This window comes from Tenrec ecaudatus, chromosome 1 (genome assembly GCF_050624435.1).
Source record: "Tenrec ecaudatus isolate mTenEca1 chromosome 1, mTenEca1.hap1, whole genome shotgun sequence".
Taxonomy (NCBI): Eukaryota; Metazoa; Chordata; class Mammalia; order Afrosoricida; family Tenrecidae; genus Tenrec; species Tenrec ecaudatus.
Genome location: NC_134530.1, coordinates 229,874,595 through 229,895,493, shown reverse-complemented (window position 1 = coordinate 229,895,493; position 20,899 = coordinate 229,874,595). Strand labels below are relative to the sequence as shown.

Here is a 20,899-nt window from a genome sequence, read left to right as displayed (position 1 = left end):
TCAGAGCTTGTTGGGGCAGACCGGTGTCTGTGTCTGTTTCTTTCATGGTCCCTCCTGTGCAAAGGGAAATAGATGTTTCTCTTGGCCATCACAGTCAAAAGGATCTCTTAAGCATCAGCCCTTGAATTCTCGAACCCTCTAAGGTGTTTCCTAGTGATACGTTTACAGGAGAATGTAGCTGCTCTCTGGGGGGCTACTAAGGACCACTCACTGCTGTCAGGTCCACACTCCCCTCTCAACCCTAATCTGCTTCGCGCTACTCAAATGCTTTCTCTGATGATGAAGATGGCACTTTAGACCTCCTGTTGGCGACATAGAAAAGTCCCTCCGATTAGGCAAAGGACATGAACAGACCCTTCATCACAGAAGACGTGCAAGCAGCCAATGAAGTGAGGCTTGAGATGATTAGCCGTTACCTACTGCCCTGGAGTCAATTCCAGCTCACAGTGATCCTATGAGACAACGAGATGGTGTCTCCTCGTGGTCATCGTAGCAATGATTGGAAAAGGACACAGTAAATGCTGGTGAGGGTGTGGGGACATTAGAACTCATTCACTGCCAAATAGTACAACGACAATGGAAAATGGTAAGGGGCTTCCTCTAGAGGTTAGACATAGAGCTACCATCTGATATAGTGATTCTACCAGTGGGTGTCTGTCCTACAGAAACAAGAGGCATGACATGTTCATCACAGCATTAGTCACAAAAGCAAAACAGACAGAAACCACCTAAGCGCCCACCGGTGGATGAATGGATAAACAAGCTGAGATGAATAAACAAGATGATATACACAATGGAAAACTATACAGCATTAAAGAATAATGTCCCGTTGACCTAATAGTCTCTATCTACCCCATTACTACATTGTTACTGTAACTTGATGATCAGTCTGGAAATCAGGTCGCATAAATACTCCAGTTTTGTTCTTACTCAGAGTTGTCGGTGTCTTTCTAGTCTTTTGTGCTTCTATGCGTAATCTAAAATACGTCCGTCAGTTGAGGCTTTGATTGTGTGACTATTGAGGTAGTTCCAGTTTGGAAGATACTATGCACATTCATGTTCAAATTGAATCTATTAAAATTGGGGGGAGAATGCACATCTTAATACAAGGGCAAATCGAAACGGCGAGCCTAGATGTCCCTGTTTAATGTCCCTAATGTCCCTAATCTTGAAGAGAAGTCATTGTCTTTCATCATTGTACACAACATTAGCTAATGGTTTTGCATAGAGAGCCTTCATCAGGTTGAGAATCTCACCACCTATTTCTAGTTTGTTGAGAGTACTTGATCAGAAAGGGGTGCTGGGTTTTGACAAATGTCATTTCTATAATGACAGAGACAAATTCTATGATTCTTTACATTTTAGTCTATTTTATGGTAAATTTGATTGATTTCCAAATGTGTAAGCACACCTGCATTCCTAAGATACATCTACGCATTTGTGACATATCTTGTAGGTTGTAATTTGCTAAAAATGTACTTAAATTTTTGAAACCGATGCTATTAGTAGAGATTGATGGGCCTGAGTTTTTATTTTCTTGAAATATCTTTTAATGTGAAGATGATAACAGCCATTTACAACCATGGGCTTGATACAATGTTTCGTTTTAAACCTACCATACCATCATCTTTTTTGGAAGGGCAGCCCAACATTGTTTTAGCTTTAAACAGTAATTTATCATTTAAAGACATTTTAAAATAACAATATTTTCCTATTTACCCACACAATTACTGTTTCCAATGCTCTCCCACTCCTCGAGGCGGATCCAGAACTCCACCTGATACTTTCATTCTGCGTGAATTACTTCCTTTAACATTAGCTTATATGTCTGCAAATAGCCTTATTTCATTGATTTTCTATTTCATTTGATATTCTAGGTTGATAGTTGATAGATAGTTGATAGAATTCTAGAATAGAATTCTAGGTTGATAGTTCTTGTTTTATTCTCCATACTTTAAAATGTTGTTCCACTAACCCCATCATTGGCATCGACATTCTTATTTGTGTCCCTCTCTCTCCACTGTGTCTTCTGTCCTCTGGCTGCTTTGGAGAATCCCTCTACATCACCCCTTCCCAACAAGTGAAATATAATATGATTTTCTTTAGAGCACTTGGGAGTTGGAGTCAGTTGAGCTTCCTGGGCCGGTTCTTTTATACTTTTAATCCCACATAGAAAATTATCAGCCTTTCTTTCATTTTTTTCCCTTCTCTCTTCTTCCCTAGCCTTGAAAAACTCTAATGAGATTATAATATTGGCCTCTTGGAGTTGTTCCACAGTACACGGATTTTCTTCCAGTTTTTTGTTCTTTCTCTGCCTTTCCCTCTTTCTCTGTATTTCCTTTCGTCTGGCTTCTATTAATTGTCCAAGGTGACAATTAATCCCATCAAGTGCACTGTCATTATATATATTAGTAATTTTATTCTACATGTTTGATTAGTTCTTTTTTCCATCTTGTACGTACCTATATCATTTTCTCAATCTTTTATCTACCTCTAGAACACATGGAATACTATTATAAATATTTTCAAGTTCTTCAAGTTTATTATTTATCATTTCTGGGTCAGTTCCCATTGCTAAATTTAAATAATTCTATAATTTTACAAATATGATTTAAAAAATACTTTTATTGGGGGCACTTACATCTCTTATCACAATCCATACATTCATCTAGTGTGTCAAGCACATTTACACATATGCTGCCAACATCATTTTCAAAGCATTCTCTTCCAACCTAAGTCCCTGATATCAGTTCCCTATTTCTTCCCCTCCCTCCCCTGCCCATCCTCCCTCACAAACCCTTGATAAGTTATAGATTATTATTTTCAGATCTTATATCATCCTCCATCGCCCCTTCCCCATTTTTCCATTGTTCATCCCCCTGGGAGGGGTTATAGGTTGATCATTGTGATCAATTCCCCTTTTCTCTCCCCCACCCTCCCCTAATCCTCCTGGTATCTCTACTCTCATTGTTGGCTCTGGGGGGTTTATCTATCCTGGATTCCCTGTGTTGTGGGCTCTTATCTGTAGCAGCGTGCATACTCTGATCTAATCCGATTTATAAGGTACAATTGAGGTCATGGTAGTGGGGGTAAGGAAGCACCAAAGAACTAGTGTGTTTCATCAGTGCTATACTGCACCCTGACTGGCTCATCTCTTCCCTGTGACCCCTCTGTGAGGTGATATCTAATTGTCTACAGATGGGCTTTGATTCCCCACTCCATGTACCCCTCCCCCAATTCACATTGGTATTATTTTGTTCGGAGTCTTAGATGCCTGATTCCTGATCCCTGATCCCATCGATACCTCATCATCCCACAGGCTGGTGTGCTTCTTCCATGTGAGGCTTGTTGCTTCTGAGCTAGATGGCTGCTTGTTTATCTTCAAGCCTTTAAGACCCCAGACGCTATACCTTTTAATAATCGGGCACCATCAACTTTCTTCACTACATTTGCTTATGCACCCATTTTGTCTTCAGAGATTGTGTCAGGAAGGTAAGCACACGGTAATTTTTTTAAAAAATTGAATTTCAGATACTGTATATTTTACCTTATTGGTTGCTAAAGATTTTTTGTATTCCCTTAAATATTTTTTGTTTACTTTTTCTGTGAAGTAGGCTAAGGTTTACAGAGAAGATCATAGGTTTACATTCAGCAAGTCATAAACATTCTGATTCAACTTATCTCTTACAATCCCTTAATATACCATAACTTATCCCAAGATAATAAAGCTTGCTTGCATGAGGATTGTTTCCTCCTCCTATCCTCACCCTCTGAACTTTGTCTTATGTAGACGTTGCTATTTTGATCTTAAATCGTTATCTAACATGAAGGTATGTTCAGTTCTAGACTGAAAGGTAAGGACCACCACTTGGGGTGAGCGGAGTGGGGGGGGCCAACATTCTCCATCTGATCAATAAGCTTGATCTTTTTATAATTTTGAGTTCTGCTCTACATTTTTCTCCCACTCTATCTAGGGACTTTTGTTAATTACATAATTTCATGTCAACTTGGTAAACAAGTATAGGTGGAATCTAGCCTATCAATCAGGTCACAACCTGATGATGCCTCCATGTGGGCATGGCCTTCTCATGGGAATTCTGAGAACGTCCTCTCTTTCTCTGGTGGTGGGCAGGCGGGTCACAGTCGCTCTCTGCTTTGCCTTGCTTTTGAAGAGACACACTCAGAGAGATAGAGGAGCCATGTGGAGACCTGCGACAACACTGAGATGCTTCTACCACCACTGGATCCACAAGACTTTTCACCCATCAGCCTTTGATCTTCCTGCATTCAGCATCATTGCATGTGCTGTGATAAGTCTAAAGAAGAATGTATGGACTAGTATTGGACAAATGGGCTAATATTGGACTAATGGACTTGATCTGGATTGGGCTGGGATGTTTTCTCAATATACAATTACTCTTAGATATAAAGTTCTCTCTTACTTATATATGAGTGTCAATGAATTCATTTCTCTAGTTAACTGAGCCTAGCACAACCCTCTAATGTTAATCTATTTATAGTAACTGGTAGTGGTAGGCAGGTACCATCTAGTTCTTCTGGTCTCAGTATTGTAGAGACTGATGTGAGTGTGATCCATTAGTCCATTGTACTACATGTGTATTCCCATGTGTCCTTCCATTTTTGTCCACTCTTCTTTCCTCTGTACAGAAGATGAATAGTTACACCTTAGTTGCTCACTAGTAACCCATTCCCTCAAGGTGTTTGGTTATGTCTAAGGAATTGTCATAATTTGTTCCTGTGCATGCTCCACCACTTTCATGGATATTTGCAGCAAAAGTAAACACACATACACAAGCATCCTCTGCCAAGCATAGATATAGAGATAGAGACAGAGATAGAGATAGAGATATATTCATGGATACACTTCCACTCTCCCTCTTCCACTTGTTTAGCCGGGATGCCTGTCCAAGCGTCTACTCAGAGGTCTCTACCCCTGCAGGAGTTCGTACATAACAGTATTTGGTTCTGTTGCGTTTAACTCGTGCAAAGCTCCTAGTACCTTCCGCTGCTCCCATCAGCTTTTCCCAAGCTCCTGCTTATGGTGTATTGCCTTCTCCTTGAACACAATTGCATTGCTTTACAAGAGAAGGTTCTTTCCTCATTGACTTTGAGCTTTGTTAGGTGGAACCAGGGCAGGCTTTAGGCAGGAGTTAATTTCCCCACGGCTCAGTCAAGAGTCTTCTGAGTACTCCTATCTGCCCTCGTTCTGTCTGAGACAAACACAAACTACTCTAGTCCTGGGTGAGCTCTGAGGGCTATTCTCATTCCTACTTGCAGGTGAGCCTTTCCCCAACCTCAGGTAGCTTCACCAGGTGCACATTCTGAGCAGTACTCAGTTGAAGATTCAAGGGGGATTTTCTGCAAATCCCCTGATCTCTCTTCCTGAGAGCTGTCTTCTCAGCGATGTTCTACTCTGTGGACACTCCCCCTCCTAACTTTCTCCTCATCTCCAGGAGACCACACCGTGCTACCTGCACACCGCCCCCACTCCTCCCTGTGCGGGAGTCCGAGAATTCTGTGTACGGAGCAAATTGGGGATCATTTGTTTTCCTTTTCTCATGGATCTCTGTGCTTTGTTACCTATTGTTTAACGAGTGAAAATCATGATTTCTATATTTTCCCCAGTTTCCAAGTCATTTCAGGCAATGGAGTAACTCATTTTCTGTGACTCTTTGGTTTAAAGTGGAAGTTTCCCGAATGAACCAGGGACACAACATTCTTGTAGCATGTGGCTCCTCTCCTTCAGAAGTATGTATCAATGTGCTTGACACAATGGATTTATGTGTGGCTTGTGATAAGAGTTGTAGGAACCCTCAATAAAATGATTTTTTAAAAGAAGAAACATGTGTGATACTTTCCATTTTACAGATATATTTATGATTCAAGTAATTTCTCTCTTTCCTAATGGACTCTAAGTTAAACAAGAGCTAGGATTGTGTCCATTTTTGCTAACAGTGACATTCCCAATTATAACCAAGTAAATGGTGTGGTATGCAGTAAGCTTATTAATTGTTTTTTGAATAAACAATTCAATAGATTCTTCTCAATCTTCACCTTTCCTGTCCTTTTGGCACCATTTCATTCATTGACTCATCCATCTATATCTACCACAAATGTTGATTCCATACAAGTCTCTGGGCTTAATCATAGAAATATGATTCTATAATTAGCATCACAGAAATAGGATTAAGACATGATACCTACCCTCAAGAAACTTAGTATCAGAAATAAGAAAAGTACAAAAGTACAAAATTTTCATTCACTGCAAGGAATTATATGATCACTGCCATGGAAGTAGCACAAAAATACCAATAATGTTCATGCAAAACCACCCAAGCCCCTCCCTGAGATACACAGCCTTTTCTTTTCTTTTTTTTTTTTTACACAACCTTTTCTAATCAGTTTATACACGAAATCCCTATGCCTGAGTCTCCTATGACATCTGGTATTTTGCCCCTCTTTCTAAAATGCAGGAGCCCTGGTGGCTTAGTGATTCCTCATTGAGCTGTGACCCACAGAGCCTGCAGTTTGAAACCTACAGCCTCTCCGTGGGTGAAAGATGAGGCTTTCTACCCCTGTAGAGAGTTACAGTCTGGAAACCCACAAGGACAATTTTACTCTGTCCATGAGTCAGCATCAACTTGCCGGCAGTGAGTGAGTTGAAGCTAAAATGGGTTCACCCATGTGTCCACCCAAGGGTAGTGGTTCACACTATGTACATATCGGAGAAGTTCAGGGCAATTCCGATTCCGGTTAGCCCAGAAGCTTTTTAATGTCCAGCCATGGATCAGGCTCTGGAGAAGAAGACAACGTATGCATGGTGTCTCTGGGAAAATCACCACCCTACGCAGTGCTGCGTAGAGGAAATGCTGTCGGTTTAGGAGAAAGGTGGTGCGATGATCTACATTTCTCCTCAGAGAGCATCATACTAATGGGAAGACGGACATGAACCATGGGAAATTGAACCGCCATACACCTATCCAAATCCATACTTGATTTTGCAGGTTCTTTGTACCACCACACTTAAAAGACTCTAGCTTGTGTTAAATATTAGGTAATTAAATAATGAGCATTGCGCATTTAAAGTCACTTATTTGCAGAAAATGTCTCACTACACTATCTGACTTCTAGCTCTCTTGTCATCTTTAGCTTGTAGTCTTTGGCAATCATTATCATTTCCCTGATTCATTTCTGCCAGGGCATTTTAATGATATATTTTTTTAAAACTACTGTTACTGCTACATATTCTCAATGTAGAAAAAATTTCTTACGAAATACAGCAAAGTTGATAGCAGGAAAATATGCAGATGCATACCAACATCCTAGTATATTTCTCATGTATCTGTTTGATTTAAGACCTATTCGAAATTATTTTGTCCCACAAGCCTAATCTGATCAAATCACCGATGTACTAGGCTATAAACTGCCAACAGTAATCTCTTTGCCTGGTGATCAAGAGGGCATTACCATGGCTACACAACGACCCGCAGGCTGGGTTTAATCACAATAAGCCCGGCACAGAGAAAATCAGCGAAGTCTGTGGCCTCGTGACTGAGAAGAAGCTGGCACCCTTCATGTGTCAATTCCAGCAGGCTAGTCGCTGTACCTGAATTTTCCTAAGCTCTTGGGCAACTATCTTCACATATAAATCCCTTTAAACCAAGATTTTTATAATTAAAAAAGGGATAATCTCGTGTGTGATTGTGATAGGGCTATTTTCTTGACGAGTACCCATTGCCATTATTCATCGAGAATTTTATTTTCCACTTCACCTTCCTGCAGTAGACATGCTACTCAACGGCATATAAAATAAGAATTGCTGGCTTACCGAATTAGGAAATTATGCAGTCCAACATCAAAATACCTGTTCAAGGAGACATAAGCAAGCATATCAATTAAAGCTGTTTAAAGCAATGGCCCACTTGAAGTACAATATATAATTTTCATTCATAGCATGGCGTATAAATGGATTACTCTCTGACAGTGGTTCTCAAAATATGGTCCCAGAAGCAGTAGCAGCAACACCGACTGCAAACTTTGACATGCAAATGATCAGGTCCCACTTCAAACCAACTAAATCAGAAAGGAGGCCCAACAATTAGCTTTGACCAGCCCTCAGGTGATTCCCAGCAGAGCCATTGTTCTACAGCAGCAGAAGTGTCTCCGCAAGTTTCTCTCCAGTAATACGGGTTGAGTGGATTTCCCAGGAGCATTTATTTTTCTAATAGGTGAATCCTTTTATGTCACCTCAAAGGCTCATGTACTTGAACATTAATCAAATATTTTAGAAGCACAAAAATACATACTGGTTAAAAAGAAAAGTAAGGATGAGAGCTGTCGGCTCTGGCCATCAAGATTTAGGATCTGGGGCCCTTCACTGGAGAGAGCAACCTGGCTCCATTCCTGGGTCTGCCCACGCTGCTAAGGGAGAAGAGCAATGTCGCCTTCAGTAGTTGGTGAGAAAGACACGATGCTTAAGACTCAGAACAGGCATAGGAAAGTTCTGGGCAGTGGCAGACACTTTAACTCACAGCCTTCCTGCAACACCACCAAAAAAGATGCTTGTGGCTGCGGTTCTAAGCTGACAACTAACAGTCACGCTACATACAACAGAATGAAATACCGTCCACTCTTGAGCCATTCTCACAACTGTTGTTAAATGTTTGAGCCAGTGTTGTAGCCAACACCAGTCCATCTCATTGAACGTCTTCCTTCCCCCTGCCCCCACTAACCCTCTCATTAACCAAGCATGTGTGCTTCTCTAGAGAGCGATCCCTCCTGATCAGAGGTCTAAAGTATGCGGCTAAGTCGTGCCTTCCTTGCATGCCAGCGGTCCTTCCTCCTAGACAAATTGATTTGTTTCTCTGGGAGGCCATGGTGACATCAATATGCTTCAGTAACACCATCATTCAAATGCACCAATTCTTCTTTTGCATTCTCTGTTTACTGCCCAGCTGTATGCATATGAGGCAATTAAAACTACCATGACTTAGATCAGGTGCACTTCAGTCCTCAAAGTGACAAACTTGCTCTTTAGCACTTTAACGAGGTCTTGTGCAATAGATTCACCCAATGCATTACATTGTTTGATTTCTTGACTTCTGCGTCCATCAGCATTGATTGTGGCTCAAAGCACCCCCCCAAAAAAAAACTTTGACAACTTCACTCTTTGCTCCATTTGTCCAGTTGTGAGGATTTCTGTTGTCTTTATGTTGAGTCGTAATCCACATTAAAGGCTGCAATCCTTTATTTATCTGTGTTTCAAGTCTTCTTGGCTTCCAGCAAGCAAAGGTATGTCGTCTGCATATCAAAAGGTTGTTAATGAGCCTTCCTCAAATCCTGATGCCTTATTCTGGTTGAACAACTGAGATCACACATGAACACAATTAAGTGTTCCTGAATTCCCATTCTTCTTAATATTATCCATAGTTGGTTATGATCCATATAGTCAAATGTCAAGTAAATGTCTGCCTTGATCTCCCTAGTTAGCGTGTCTACTCTCCTGACCCGTCTATCATTTGCTTGGGCTTCCATCCAGCAAATCAGTGTCCTTCTCTCCTTGGATACAGCTATATGTAAACACTGCATCTCCAGAAGAAAGCTTTGAACCAGTTCATTCCAGTTTAAACCCTTGTTCAGAAATTTCTACCCCAGATACAAGCTGGGGCTTCAAAAAAAAACTCGTGGGGGGAAAAGTGGAATTAAAAGATAAAATTTTCCACGAACTTTTTGAAGCCCTTACTGATTCAGAATCTACATAAATCCCTAGGGGATTCTTATGAAAACATAGCATCTCACTTCAATATATCTGGGGAGGAAATACACATTTTCAGCAGGGCATTGAACCCAAATAAACTGGTCCAAAGCTCTCGTCCCGAACTATGCCTGTGCTAGCCAGCAAGAGGAGTCACTGTCCCTAACATCTAGAATATGGTTGTTGTGTCCAAACTGCCAGAGGGCATTCTGTCCCCTCAGATAATAAGCAGCACACCCAGAATTTACCCTACAGAGCGGGTGAGTGGAATGCAACTACCAGCCCGAGAAGGCTTCATCCAGCCTGCACTGTTCCCCATCAGCATTTTTGTGTGACATGCCGGGACACACCCGGGCACACAGGTGTAAGCTTACCTCTCTACCTGGAGCCTAACTACGCAGGTGTGCAGGGCTGTACCAAATAATGAGTGTCAGACAGTTTCTCCTCCTCGCCCACTTGGGAATGGCTGGCGGGGATTCAGGGTGGGGCATGTGGGGGGTTTTAAGCAGGCACGCTTGAGTCAGCAATCTCTTGGAAACAAGTCAAACAGAGAAGGTCAAAAGAGGAATTTGAAGCAGAAAATGTATCAGGAAGCATGCACAGAGAGGCAAACAAAAGGCCCTCGCTGTTACAGATGCCCTCAATCAATACTGGCTGCAGTTTGTTAATGCCTCGGGGCTCCATGCACTGCCCTAAGGGAGCCTCCCTCTCTGGGGGGGTCACATTATACGTGGAAGGGGGCGACAGTGCATAAGCAGGGAAATGAATATGGTCACGGGAGAGAATGCAGACAGAGTGAATGACCGGCCACCCTGAGTACTCAGTGAAAGGTTCACTGAAACTCGGTGACATTGGGGTTGAGCGCAGAGTAGTGAGAAAAGCCAACTATGCACAGGCGAGAGGAAATGTAGTCCAAAAATCAGGACATCTGTGGGAAAGTCGGAAAGAAATATGATTGGCTAGAGGAGCAGAAATACAGCCAACAAGGCTGGAGCAAGATTGGTGGCTGTGGTAGGGGTGGCGTAGGGTAGGGGAGATGTGGAATTGGGGTAGGCTGAGGTAGGAGAGAACAGGAAGCAGATCTCAAAGGGTGGTGAATGACAAGTCCTTTGGATTTTATTTTATTCTAAAAGAAAACCAATAAGGATTCTCAACAGGCGCTTTTTTTGTTTGTTTTGGTGGGTGGAGTTAGGTGCTTAGGTTTATGCATTAAAAAGATGACGCTGGTTAAATCCTCCCTTCTTTGTAACCCCTCTGTGGGGGGATGGCCGAGGGTACAGTACAGCACTGACGAAACACACATCATTCCTCTAATTCCTGGCTGCTCCCTGCCCCTGACTACATGACCCAGTTATACCTTACAAATCTGGCTAAACTGGAGAACACACATGGGTACAGATAAGAGCTCTGGACACATGGAATTCAGGACAGATAAACCCTCGGAACAGTAGTGGGAGTAGCGGTACCATGAGGGTGGGAGGATGGTGAGGTTGGGAGAGAAATGGGAACCCCTCACAAGGTTGGATATATGGCCTCCCCCACCAGGGGGAGCAATAGCAGAATGTGGGTGAAGGGAGACAAAGGACAGTCTAAGGCACAAAATAACAACAATAATATATAATTGATCAAGGATTTAGAAGGGTGGGAAAGGGAGAAGGGGGGAAAGAGGAGCTGATACCAATGGCTCAAGTAGAAAGAAATTGTTTTGGAAATGTTGATGGCAACATATATACAAGTGTGCTTAATACTATTGAATGACAGACTGTTATAAGATTTGTAAGAGCCCCTCTCCCCCAAAAAAAGATTACTCTGGGTACCCTGAGGAAAATGCATGGTAAGAAACAAAGCAAGATTAGATAAGAAGACATTACGGTCCAGGTGAGCTGTGGTTGAGGCTTTGCCCAGATGATAACAGCAGAAATGAGAGACAGAGCTGGATTCAGCTATGATTTTGTGGTACGTCTGAAAGAAAGCTCATTGGTGGGCTCATGTGAGAGGAGAAGTTGGACAAATACGAAAGGGATGCCGTGCACAACAGTGCTGAGCGCTTCCCACGACTCTGTAGGAAACCAAACCGCCAACTGGCTGCAATCAGGCCTTCGAATTCTTATGAAACTGTGAGTGATGCTTTGTAACTCACATCCACATAGAAGGGGTGAAGATGGCTGTGGAGCTGACTTCCTTTTAGCCTGGATAAGGGGTCACCCACCGAAACACATGTGAATCATGTCTAAGGACTTCTTAAAATCAGTTTTATAAAATCCATTGCTCATCAACACCATCATTCTCTTTAGACCAGACCATGGGCCTGGAGAATGATGTGGGGTCAGTTAATTCTTTTCCATTTCCTCCTCCACCTGTTAGCTGCCTCCATTTCCTCCTCCACCTATTAGTTTCATGTGATCTCTCTACTGAGCTCTAAGTTTTAACACCCTGCCTGCTGAGTGTTTAAAAATGGAACAAATTTAAAATCACATTTAATAAAAAAGCAAAACCCCTGAAGGCAAAATAAATGTATCATGCCATAATTAGCTAATAATGAGGAATGTATTCATTCTTAGAGCGTACCCTGATATAAAATGCTGAGTTTGGAGCGTTATAAAAGTACCCAACCTTTAATGAAGCACTGATGCTTCAGTGGTAGAAGTCTCACCTTCTACAGGGGAGACACAGCTTTGATTCCCAGCAAACACATCTTGTACATGGTTGCCACCTGTTTGTTATTGGAGGTTTATGCGTGGCTACCATGCTATATTAATTATGACTAGATGGATTAGAAAGAAAGGCAGAGAAATGTGCTGACCAAAAATTAGTCAATGAAAACACAAGGGTCTGATCGGCAACTGACCGGGAAAGAGCAAGAAGAGCCCCCTAAGATTACCATTGATGTGACCCCTACTGAAGTCGGGATCTCACGTGGTTGCGCATCTGCAATTTCAAGTGCATACCTTGGCCTCAGTCTGCTTTGGGCTTGATGGATGTCAGAAGCAGTCTGCTACGGTTGCTAGCTCAACGACCTCCCCTCTGTCTTTAAGCAAGTCTTTTAAGACAATTTTGTGAAATGATCATAACCAAGGATGAGTATTGGATTTACCAATACCACCCAGAGTGCACGGTCTTATCAAACAGTGGTTTCTGAAGGGATCTGCTGTGCCCATTTATTTAAGGCAGAGAAGTCAGTGCTGAAGGAGATGGGTTTTTTGGGTCTGTTGGTTTGTTTGTTTAACCCAAAAGGGTTTTCCTGATAGACATAAGATAATCACAGGGGCTTGTTATGAAGAAGTTTTGAGAAACCTGAACACTTCGTTGATGAGGAAAAGGCTAGGAAGTTGCACCAAGGCTTTGTTCCCATCACAACAACACACCTGCTCATTGTCCAAGGGCAGCAAGCGCTGTATTCCAAGATAATTTGGTTTGGGAACTTTGCCTTACCCAGCCCACAGCCCTGATCATTTCCCTCTATCCTGGCAGGGTTCTACCAAAGTTTAACTCTCACATTTCTGAGTGGAAAGTTTGTATAGGGCTAAGGGTGAAAATCATTCCAATTACAAGGAGAATGGAGTTTATCCTTAGATTCAAGAGGCCCTGATTAGTTCTAGCTGGACTGGCAAACTTAATTGCAGAAAGCTGAGAAGATCTGAACGTTTATCTACTCAAACCTCTTGACAGATTAGGAAAATGATGGATCAGGATGATGAAATAATGTGAAACGGAATTAGTAGAGGGCCTGAGGTGAGTCCAAGTCTCCTAGACAACTGCTTTGAGCAAAGAGCCAAATTCCGCAGCGTGCCATTTTCATCTCCCTCTCTAAATGTGATGGGTGTTGTCTGCAATATTCCATTTCCTCGCCTTCTTGTGATCCTTCAGTCTCAGGGGGGTGACTACAGAAACAAATCCAGTAACTAACACTCACATAAGTATAAGAAAGAGTTTTATATCAAAGAGTAATTGTATATGAAGAAAACAGCCCAGGCCAGTTCAGAGCATGTCCCTAAGTCTGGCAGTAGTCCATAATGCTGATACTAGTCCATAAATCCCTCATAAATCACGTGCAATGATACAAAATGCAGGAAGATCACAGGCCAGTGTGTGCAGTCTTGTGGATCTAGTGGCAGTGGCAGTATCTCCAGGGCTCTCTCCGGTCTCAGTGTGGCTATGACAGCTCCCCAAGTGACGCGACAGCAGGAAGGTAAAGGCAGAGAGAGTGGAGGGGCCGGCCTCCCACGAGCCATTCATCTCAATTGCCCTCCAATCAAGCTGTGACCTGATTGACAGGCTAAGCTCCACCCCTTCGCTCTTAATACCTTCAAGTTGACACGAGATTATGTAACTACCACACCTTCCAATGGTCAGGTGTGCCTCACCTGTACATCCATATAAGAGTCACAGTCTATTCCATATAAGAGTCACAGTCTATTCCTACCCTTGTGTATATTCTAGAAACAAGCCCTTTATCAAATATGTGATTTGTAAATATTATCTCTCAAATCTGCATTTTTCTGTTGGGAGCCGATAGCCATTAAGACCTTGGCTTCAGACACGTAGCAGAATCTTGGCCGCTTTCTAACAGCAAGACTTTGTTTCCTGCCCAACTTCGGCCCCACAGTCCAAGCTATGTGCTCAGTAGCATGGGCAGTTGCGATAACTGACCTTGTTGCCATTAGTCAAAGTACTGAGCACCCATTGAACTGCAGATATACCATATTAGGAACATAGTGATAAGTTCACCCGGTAAGCCTTAATTTGCATGCGGACGTCACCACAGACGTCTTTGAGTACTGTTGCGCAACCTTTGTACCTTATTAGGAACATGTGGCTGATTGGTTGTACAGTGTGCGGTTGTTACACAGTGTGCTTCATTGGAATATGTGCCTCCCACTTCTTTCTCTGTTGTAAATATATACCCCGAGTTTTGGCAAAATAAATGGCCTTGATCAGCACTTGTCTTACCCCACGTCTGTGTCTTTTTTCCATCCAGGTTCGTTGCCCCTCCAGGTCACCGCATGAGGGTCTCGCTGGACGAGATCCCAACATTTTTCTAATAATGTCTTTTGTAGCATAAGTTTCAAATTTATGAGATATTCAACCAATCCATTTATTACTATTATAAAACATACTCTGGTGTTATATCTAAGAAAATTTTGCCTAACCCAAGGCCATGAAGATATTCTGTTTTCTTCTAAAAGTTGGATAGGTTTAGTTTTTATATCTAAGGCTCTGGTCCATTTTGTGTTAATTTTTGCAAAAATAGACTAGATCGCTTAGGGTACGAATCATGGGAGGATTAAAAAACCCAGTGCCGAGTCGTGAGAAACTCCACTATTTAGCAGATACAATAGAGCAGACATGGATGTAAACATTCATGACAAGAACATGTGAATGGCAAAAACTGAGAGAAGAGACTCTCAAGGAGAGACTGGTCAACTGTGCCAAACACTGAGGGGTCTTGTAAGACGAAGAAGAATGGTCACTAGATTTGCCAATGTGGAAGTCAGTCAGTACCCACTTCAGCAAATGCAATTTCATTGAGTGGTAAGACATGGAAGTCAAAGAAGAGTCAACTGAAGAGTGAATGAGGAGAAAAATAGAGACGTTGGGAATAGATATCGTGACCAGGTTGGTTCTAAAGAGGAAGGAGAAGCGTGGGAGCTAAAGAATGCAGCAAAAGAAGTTGGTTTTGTTTGTGTCTTTGTTTAGCACAGGAGATTCTGGAGCATGACTGTAGGTTGTTGGATATCACCAGCAGAGGGCAAGAGAGTCAGAGAACATACTATCTAGGTTACAACTGGGAGAACTAAGTAGTGAAGAAAGGAAAACTCTTCCAATGTAACAAGCAGGAAGAATGTGAAGATGGGTAAAGATATCGGGCCAACTATAGATTTGGTATAGATAAATATTTTAATAAGAGTATGAAATAAAGCCATCAGGTGGGAGAAGAGTAGAGAGGATATGTCAAAAAATTTTTAAGATTTTTATTGGAGGATCTTACAGCTCTTATCACAATCCATACATTCATCCACTGTGTCAAGTACATTTGCACATATGCCGCCATCATCATTTTCAAAACATTTTCTTCCCACTTGAGCCCCTGATATCAGCTCCCCATTTCTTCTCCCTCCTCCCCCTCACTCTCTCTGATGAACACTTGATAGGTTATAGATTATTTTTTTCCATATCTTACATTGTCCTACATCACCCCTCACCCATTTTTCCATTATTTGTCCCTGGGAGGGGGTTCTAGTTTGATCCTTGTGATTGATTCCCTTTTTATCTCCCCACCCTCCCCTAATCCTGCAGGTATCTCTACTCTCATTGTTGGCCCTGGGGGGTTTATCTATCCTCGATCCCCTGTGTTTCAGGATCTTATCTGTAGCAGTGTGCATGTTCTGGTCTAATCCAACTTATAAGAGAGAATTGAGGTCATGATAGTGAGGAGAAGGAAGCACCAAAGAACTAGAGGAAAGTCATGTGTTTCATCTGCGCTATACTACACCCTGACTGGCTCATCTCTTCCCTGTGACCCCTCTGTGAGGGGATGTCCAATTGTCTACAGATGGGCATTGAGTCTCCATTCCATGCCCCACCTCATTCACACTGAGTATGATTTTATTCTGGGTCTTAGATGCCTGATTACTGATCCCTTCAACACCTCATGATCACACAGGCTGGTGTGCTTCTACCATGTAGGCTTTGTTGCTTCTCAGCTAGATGGCTGCTTGTTTATCTTCAAGCCTTTAAGACCCCAGGCACTATCTTTTGATAGCCAAGCACCATCAGCTTTCTTCACCACATTTGCTTATGTACCCATTTGTCTTCAGCGATCGTGTCAGTAAGGTGAGCATTACGGAATTCTGGATTGTTAGAACAAAGTGTTCTTGTGTTAAAGGAGTACTTGAGTCAAGGCCCAATGTCCATCTGCAACCTTAATTCTTAACATATAGATATGAGTACATAGGTCTATTCCCCACTCATTACATATAGATATGTCAAATTTTAACCTAAATGAAAGTCAAGTGAAAAGATCAAGTAGGCAGTTGAACTCAGAGAGAAGTCCTGGTTGAACATGTACATTTAGGAAGAAGGGGGGTTATTTAGAAGCATGTTTGCTTGTTTCAAGGGAAGACACAAAGCATCTGCTCCTTTTCTTGAGGAACAGAAGCCTGCCTTCCTGGTGGGGTCTTCAAGCTCATCAAGAGTGCCCAGTTCTAGTAAGAGAGTCAGTCCTGCATATCTGGCCCCATGGCTCTAGCTCGTTTTGAAGTAAGAATAGAAGTTGCTCCAGTGAAGGCCATATTGGTTGACAGCTTCACTGAGATAACTAAGTAAACTATTTTATCCTCTCCTAATCCCTCAAACTGAAATATTGAATGAATCCCTGCTTGGTGTGCCCCTATCAAGAAATGCAGACCAGTCCATCCTTAAGATCCTTGCACCATTACCCGGCATCCCATCAGACTGGACTGAAAAATACTCATAAAGGTCAACAAGCAAACCTGGAACTATTTATAGGCTTCTCTCTCTCCCTCTCTCTCTTTGGTTGGGGTTTCTTTGCTATTGTTTTATTGTTTCATTTTGTTCTGTCTTGTTTTTGTGTTGGCTATTTGTTGTCTCTACATATCTATCTAGATAAGATAGGATAAACAATCAGGAGGAGAAGACAATGGGGCACAGGAGAGGGAGAGGTGGGGGAAAGGAAGTGGGTGTTAACAAACCAGGGATAAGGGAACAAGTGATCTAAAATCATGGTGAGGAGGGCATAGGATGCCTGATAGGGCTTAATCAAGGGCAATAAATCGGAGAGAAATTAGTGAAACCGGAATGAAGGTCAAACATGATAGTGGGACAAGAGGAAAGTAAAAGGAAATAGAGGAAAGAACTGGGAGGCAAAGGGCATTTATAGAGGTCTAAAGACAGGCATGTACATATGTAAATATATTTATATATAACAATAGGGAAATAGATCTATGTACATATATTTATATGTTAATTATTAAGGTAGCAGACAGACATTGGACCTCAACTCAATTACCCTCTCAATGTAAGAACAATTTCTTTTAATAGCCTGGCATTCCGTGATGCTCACCTTCCTGGCACAATTGCTGAAGACAAAGTGGATGCATAAGCAAATGTGGTGAAGAAAGCTAATGGTGCCTGGCTATCAAAAGACATAGCATCTGGGGGCCTTAAAGGCTTAAAATAAACAAGCAGTCATCTAGCTGAGAAGCAACAAAGTCCACATGGAAAAAGCACACCAGCCTGTGTGATCATGAGGTGTCGATGGGATCAGGTATCAAGAATCAAAGACCCAGAACAAAAAATTGTATCAATGCGAATGAGGAGGAGTGTGGAGTGGAGACCCAATGCCCATTTGTGGACAATAGGACATCCCCTTACAGAAGGGACACAAGGAAGAGATGAGCTAGTCAGGGTACAGTATAGCACCAATGAAACATACAACTTTCCTCCAGTTCTTTACTGTTTCCCCCACTCCCCCACTATCATGACTCCAATTCTACCTTACTAATTTGGCTAGAACAGAGCATGTATACAAGTAAAGTTTGGAGCTGGAAACACGGGGAATCCAGGACAGACAAACCCCTGAGGACTAGAAATGAGAATAGTGATACCAAGAGAGGAGGGGTAAGGTAGGAGGAAAGGGGGGAATTGATTACAATGATCTACATATAACCCACTCCTGGGGGACAGACAACAGAGAGGTGGGTGAAGGGAGACATTGGTCAGTGTAAGACATGAAAAAATAATAATTTATAGATTATCAAAGATTCATGAGGGCGGGAGGGTGGGGAAGGGAGGAGGTAAAAATGATGAGCCGATGCCAAGGGCTCAAGTAGAAAGAAAATGCTTTTGGAAATGATGATGGCAACAAATTTACAAATATGCTTGACATGATGGATGTGTATATGGATTGTGATAAGAGCTGTACAAGCCCCTGATAAAATGACTTTTAAAAGAGAGAGATTTTTTTGCAGAATCTTTGATCAAAATGTTCAGTAATGTTAGCTGGATACCAGCCACTTCTGATCTCAGGACAAAGGGGGCAGTTGTTCCTAGAAGCAATTAGACACGCATTTTATATCCTCCGCCTAGTCCTGAATCTCCTTCTTCCTCTGCTGGCTGAGGCAAAATGAGACCAATTATGTTTGGGATGGCCACTTGCAAGCTTTTAAGACCCAGGTACTTTGTAACAAACTCAGCCATACAAGGTAGATGCACGGAAACATTTTTAATTTAATCCACTGAGATGTTCCATGAAACTATGACCCTCAACCTCCAAACCAAGGAGACAAATCCCAAACAGATACAGAATAGATGGCAGAAGAAGGTAATTTAAATATCAGCTGCAGTCATGTGACCTATTGCATAAATAAGATTCTGTTCTGTGAATGTTATGAATATGTCCTCTTTGTAGGCAGGCATAAAATATTTTTGTTTTTTCACTTATGAAATTAAAGCTGTAAATGGGGTTAGTACAGTTTTAGCTGTATGCATAATGTTGTCTCATGATAGACATACATATGACCATATTGTTGCCTTTGTTTGTAAATTATGTATTGCTTAAGGCAAGGTAAACAGGGGCCACGTTGCCAAGCTGTGGACTATGATTGGTTTTGTGTCAACTTGGCAGGGCCAGGATTCTCAGTAGTTTGGCAGTTGAGGTCCCCTCCATGATGTGCTCTAACGTGATATAACCAACTCCATGATGGGCTCTCTTGTGAGTAGCCAAGTAGTTGTTGGAGGAAGGTCTAAATGGAGTGTATCCCCCTTAATCAGATCAGAGCCTTAATGTCAACGGAAGGATGCTTTCTTAGGGGTATGGCCTACTCCTATATAATTAGACACTGTAAAAAGTTTGCTGGCTTCATGCTGGTCTGAATTTTGCATCTGCCTTACGGACTTCCAGTCCTTGGGACTTGAGACAATGGTCTATCATTTTGCCTGAAAATCCTGGGAGGCATTAGAGCAGCGGTTCTCCACTTTCCTAATGCCACAACCCTTTAATACAGGTCCTCATACTGTGGTGACCCCCAACCATAGAATTATTTTCATTGCTACTTCATCACTGTAATATTGATACTGTTATGAATCGTAATATAAATATCTGATATGCAGGATGTATTTTCCTTGTTAGAAACTGAACATAATTAAAGCATAGTGATTAATCACAAAAATAATATGTAATTATACATTATGAGATATTTCTAATTAAAAATAAATGAAATTTTGTCTTGAAGCATGGTGTAGCATGGGTAACAGTCCAGGAGGGCAGAAGGCTGACATCAAGGTGTTGGCAGAATTGTTGGTTCCTTCCGATGATTATGAGAGAGAATCACCCCTTGCCTCGCCTAGCTTCTGCCTGCTTATTTCTGGTCGCTTTTTGCATTCCTTGGCTTGTTAGCATCATCCAAATCTCTGCCACTATCTTCACCTCACCTTCTTCTCGATCTCTCTGTGCCTAAATCTGCCTGTCCTTTGGCTTGACTTAACAGTTGTCATTGTGGTTAGGGCCAGCCTGATACCATCTCAAGATCCTTAATTTCTAAACAAACAAACAAGCAAACCTCTATTGCCAGAAAAGGTCACAGGATGATGTGATGGGCACACCTGGGAGCCTGCTGAGAATAATAGGTTCCCCACTGGTCCACTGTGACTCTGGGGGATGGTGAAAGTCCTCAGATACAAGATCAAACAGGCCTCAGGACTGTGACTGTGTGGCTGACAGGCAGTACGGACTTTCTGACACAAGAAAAGCAAGCAACAAACCAGAAGGCTTTCCTGTAAAACCGCTTCTGACCAGTTGATTGGCAGCACTCCTTTTACCCCAAGAAGCTACTCCATTTGAAAACTCCCCCAGTTCTCGATTGAGAGCCAGTAGCCATATGTTCTCATTCAGTGCTGTGCTTTCCTGGTCTCTTTAACTGTTAAACTAGAGGCTTCTGGTCTGCTTATGGATTATGAACACTTCAGAAATATTTGCTCTTTTTCAGTCACTCATGCTAGTAAAAAAATTAATCAGCTAAGAGAGTTAGAGTATATTTAACTTCCACAGCAAGGTATATTAAGTTGCATTAAAAATCATGTCTGTAAATATGCCATAAGATTCCT

General features: G+C 42.0%; 1 protein-coding gene across 11 annotated transcripts in view; it reads right to left on the bottom strand.

The window, feature by feature from the left end:
• The window catches only part of HHAT (hedgehog acyltransferase), a 408,436-nt gene that overhangs the window by 186,256 nt on the left and 201,281 nt on the right, over positions 1-20,899 (bottom strand). For all 11 annotated transcript variants that reach the window (XM_075529943.1, XM_075529933.1, XM_075529928.1 and 8 more), the window contains one exon: positions 7,850-7,885. In XM_075529943.1, coding sequence (XP_075386058.1) covers positions 7,850-7,885 — 36 coding nt within the window. The remainder of the gene's footprint in view (positions 1-7,849; positions 7,886-20,899) is intronic.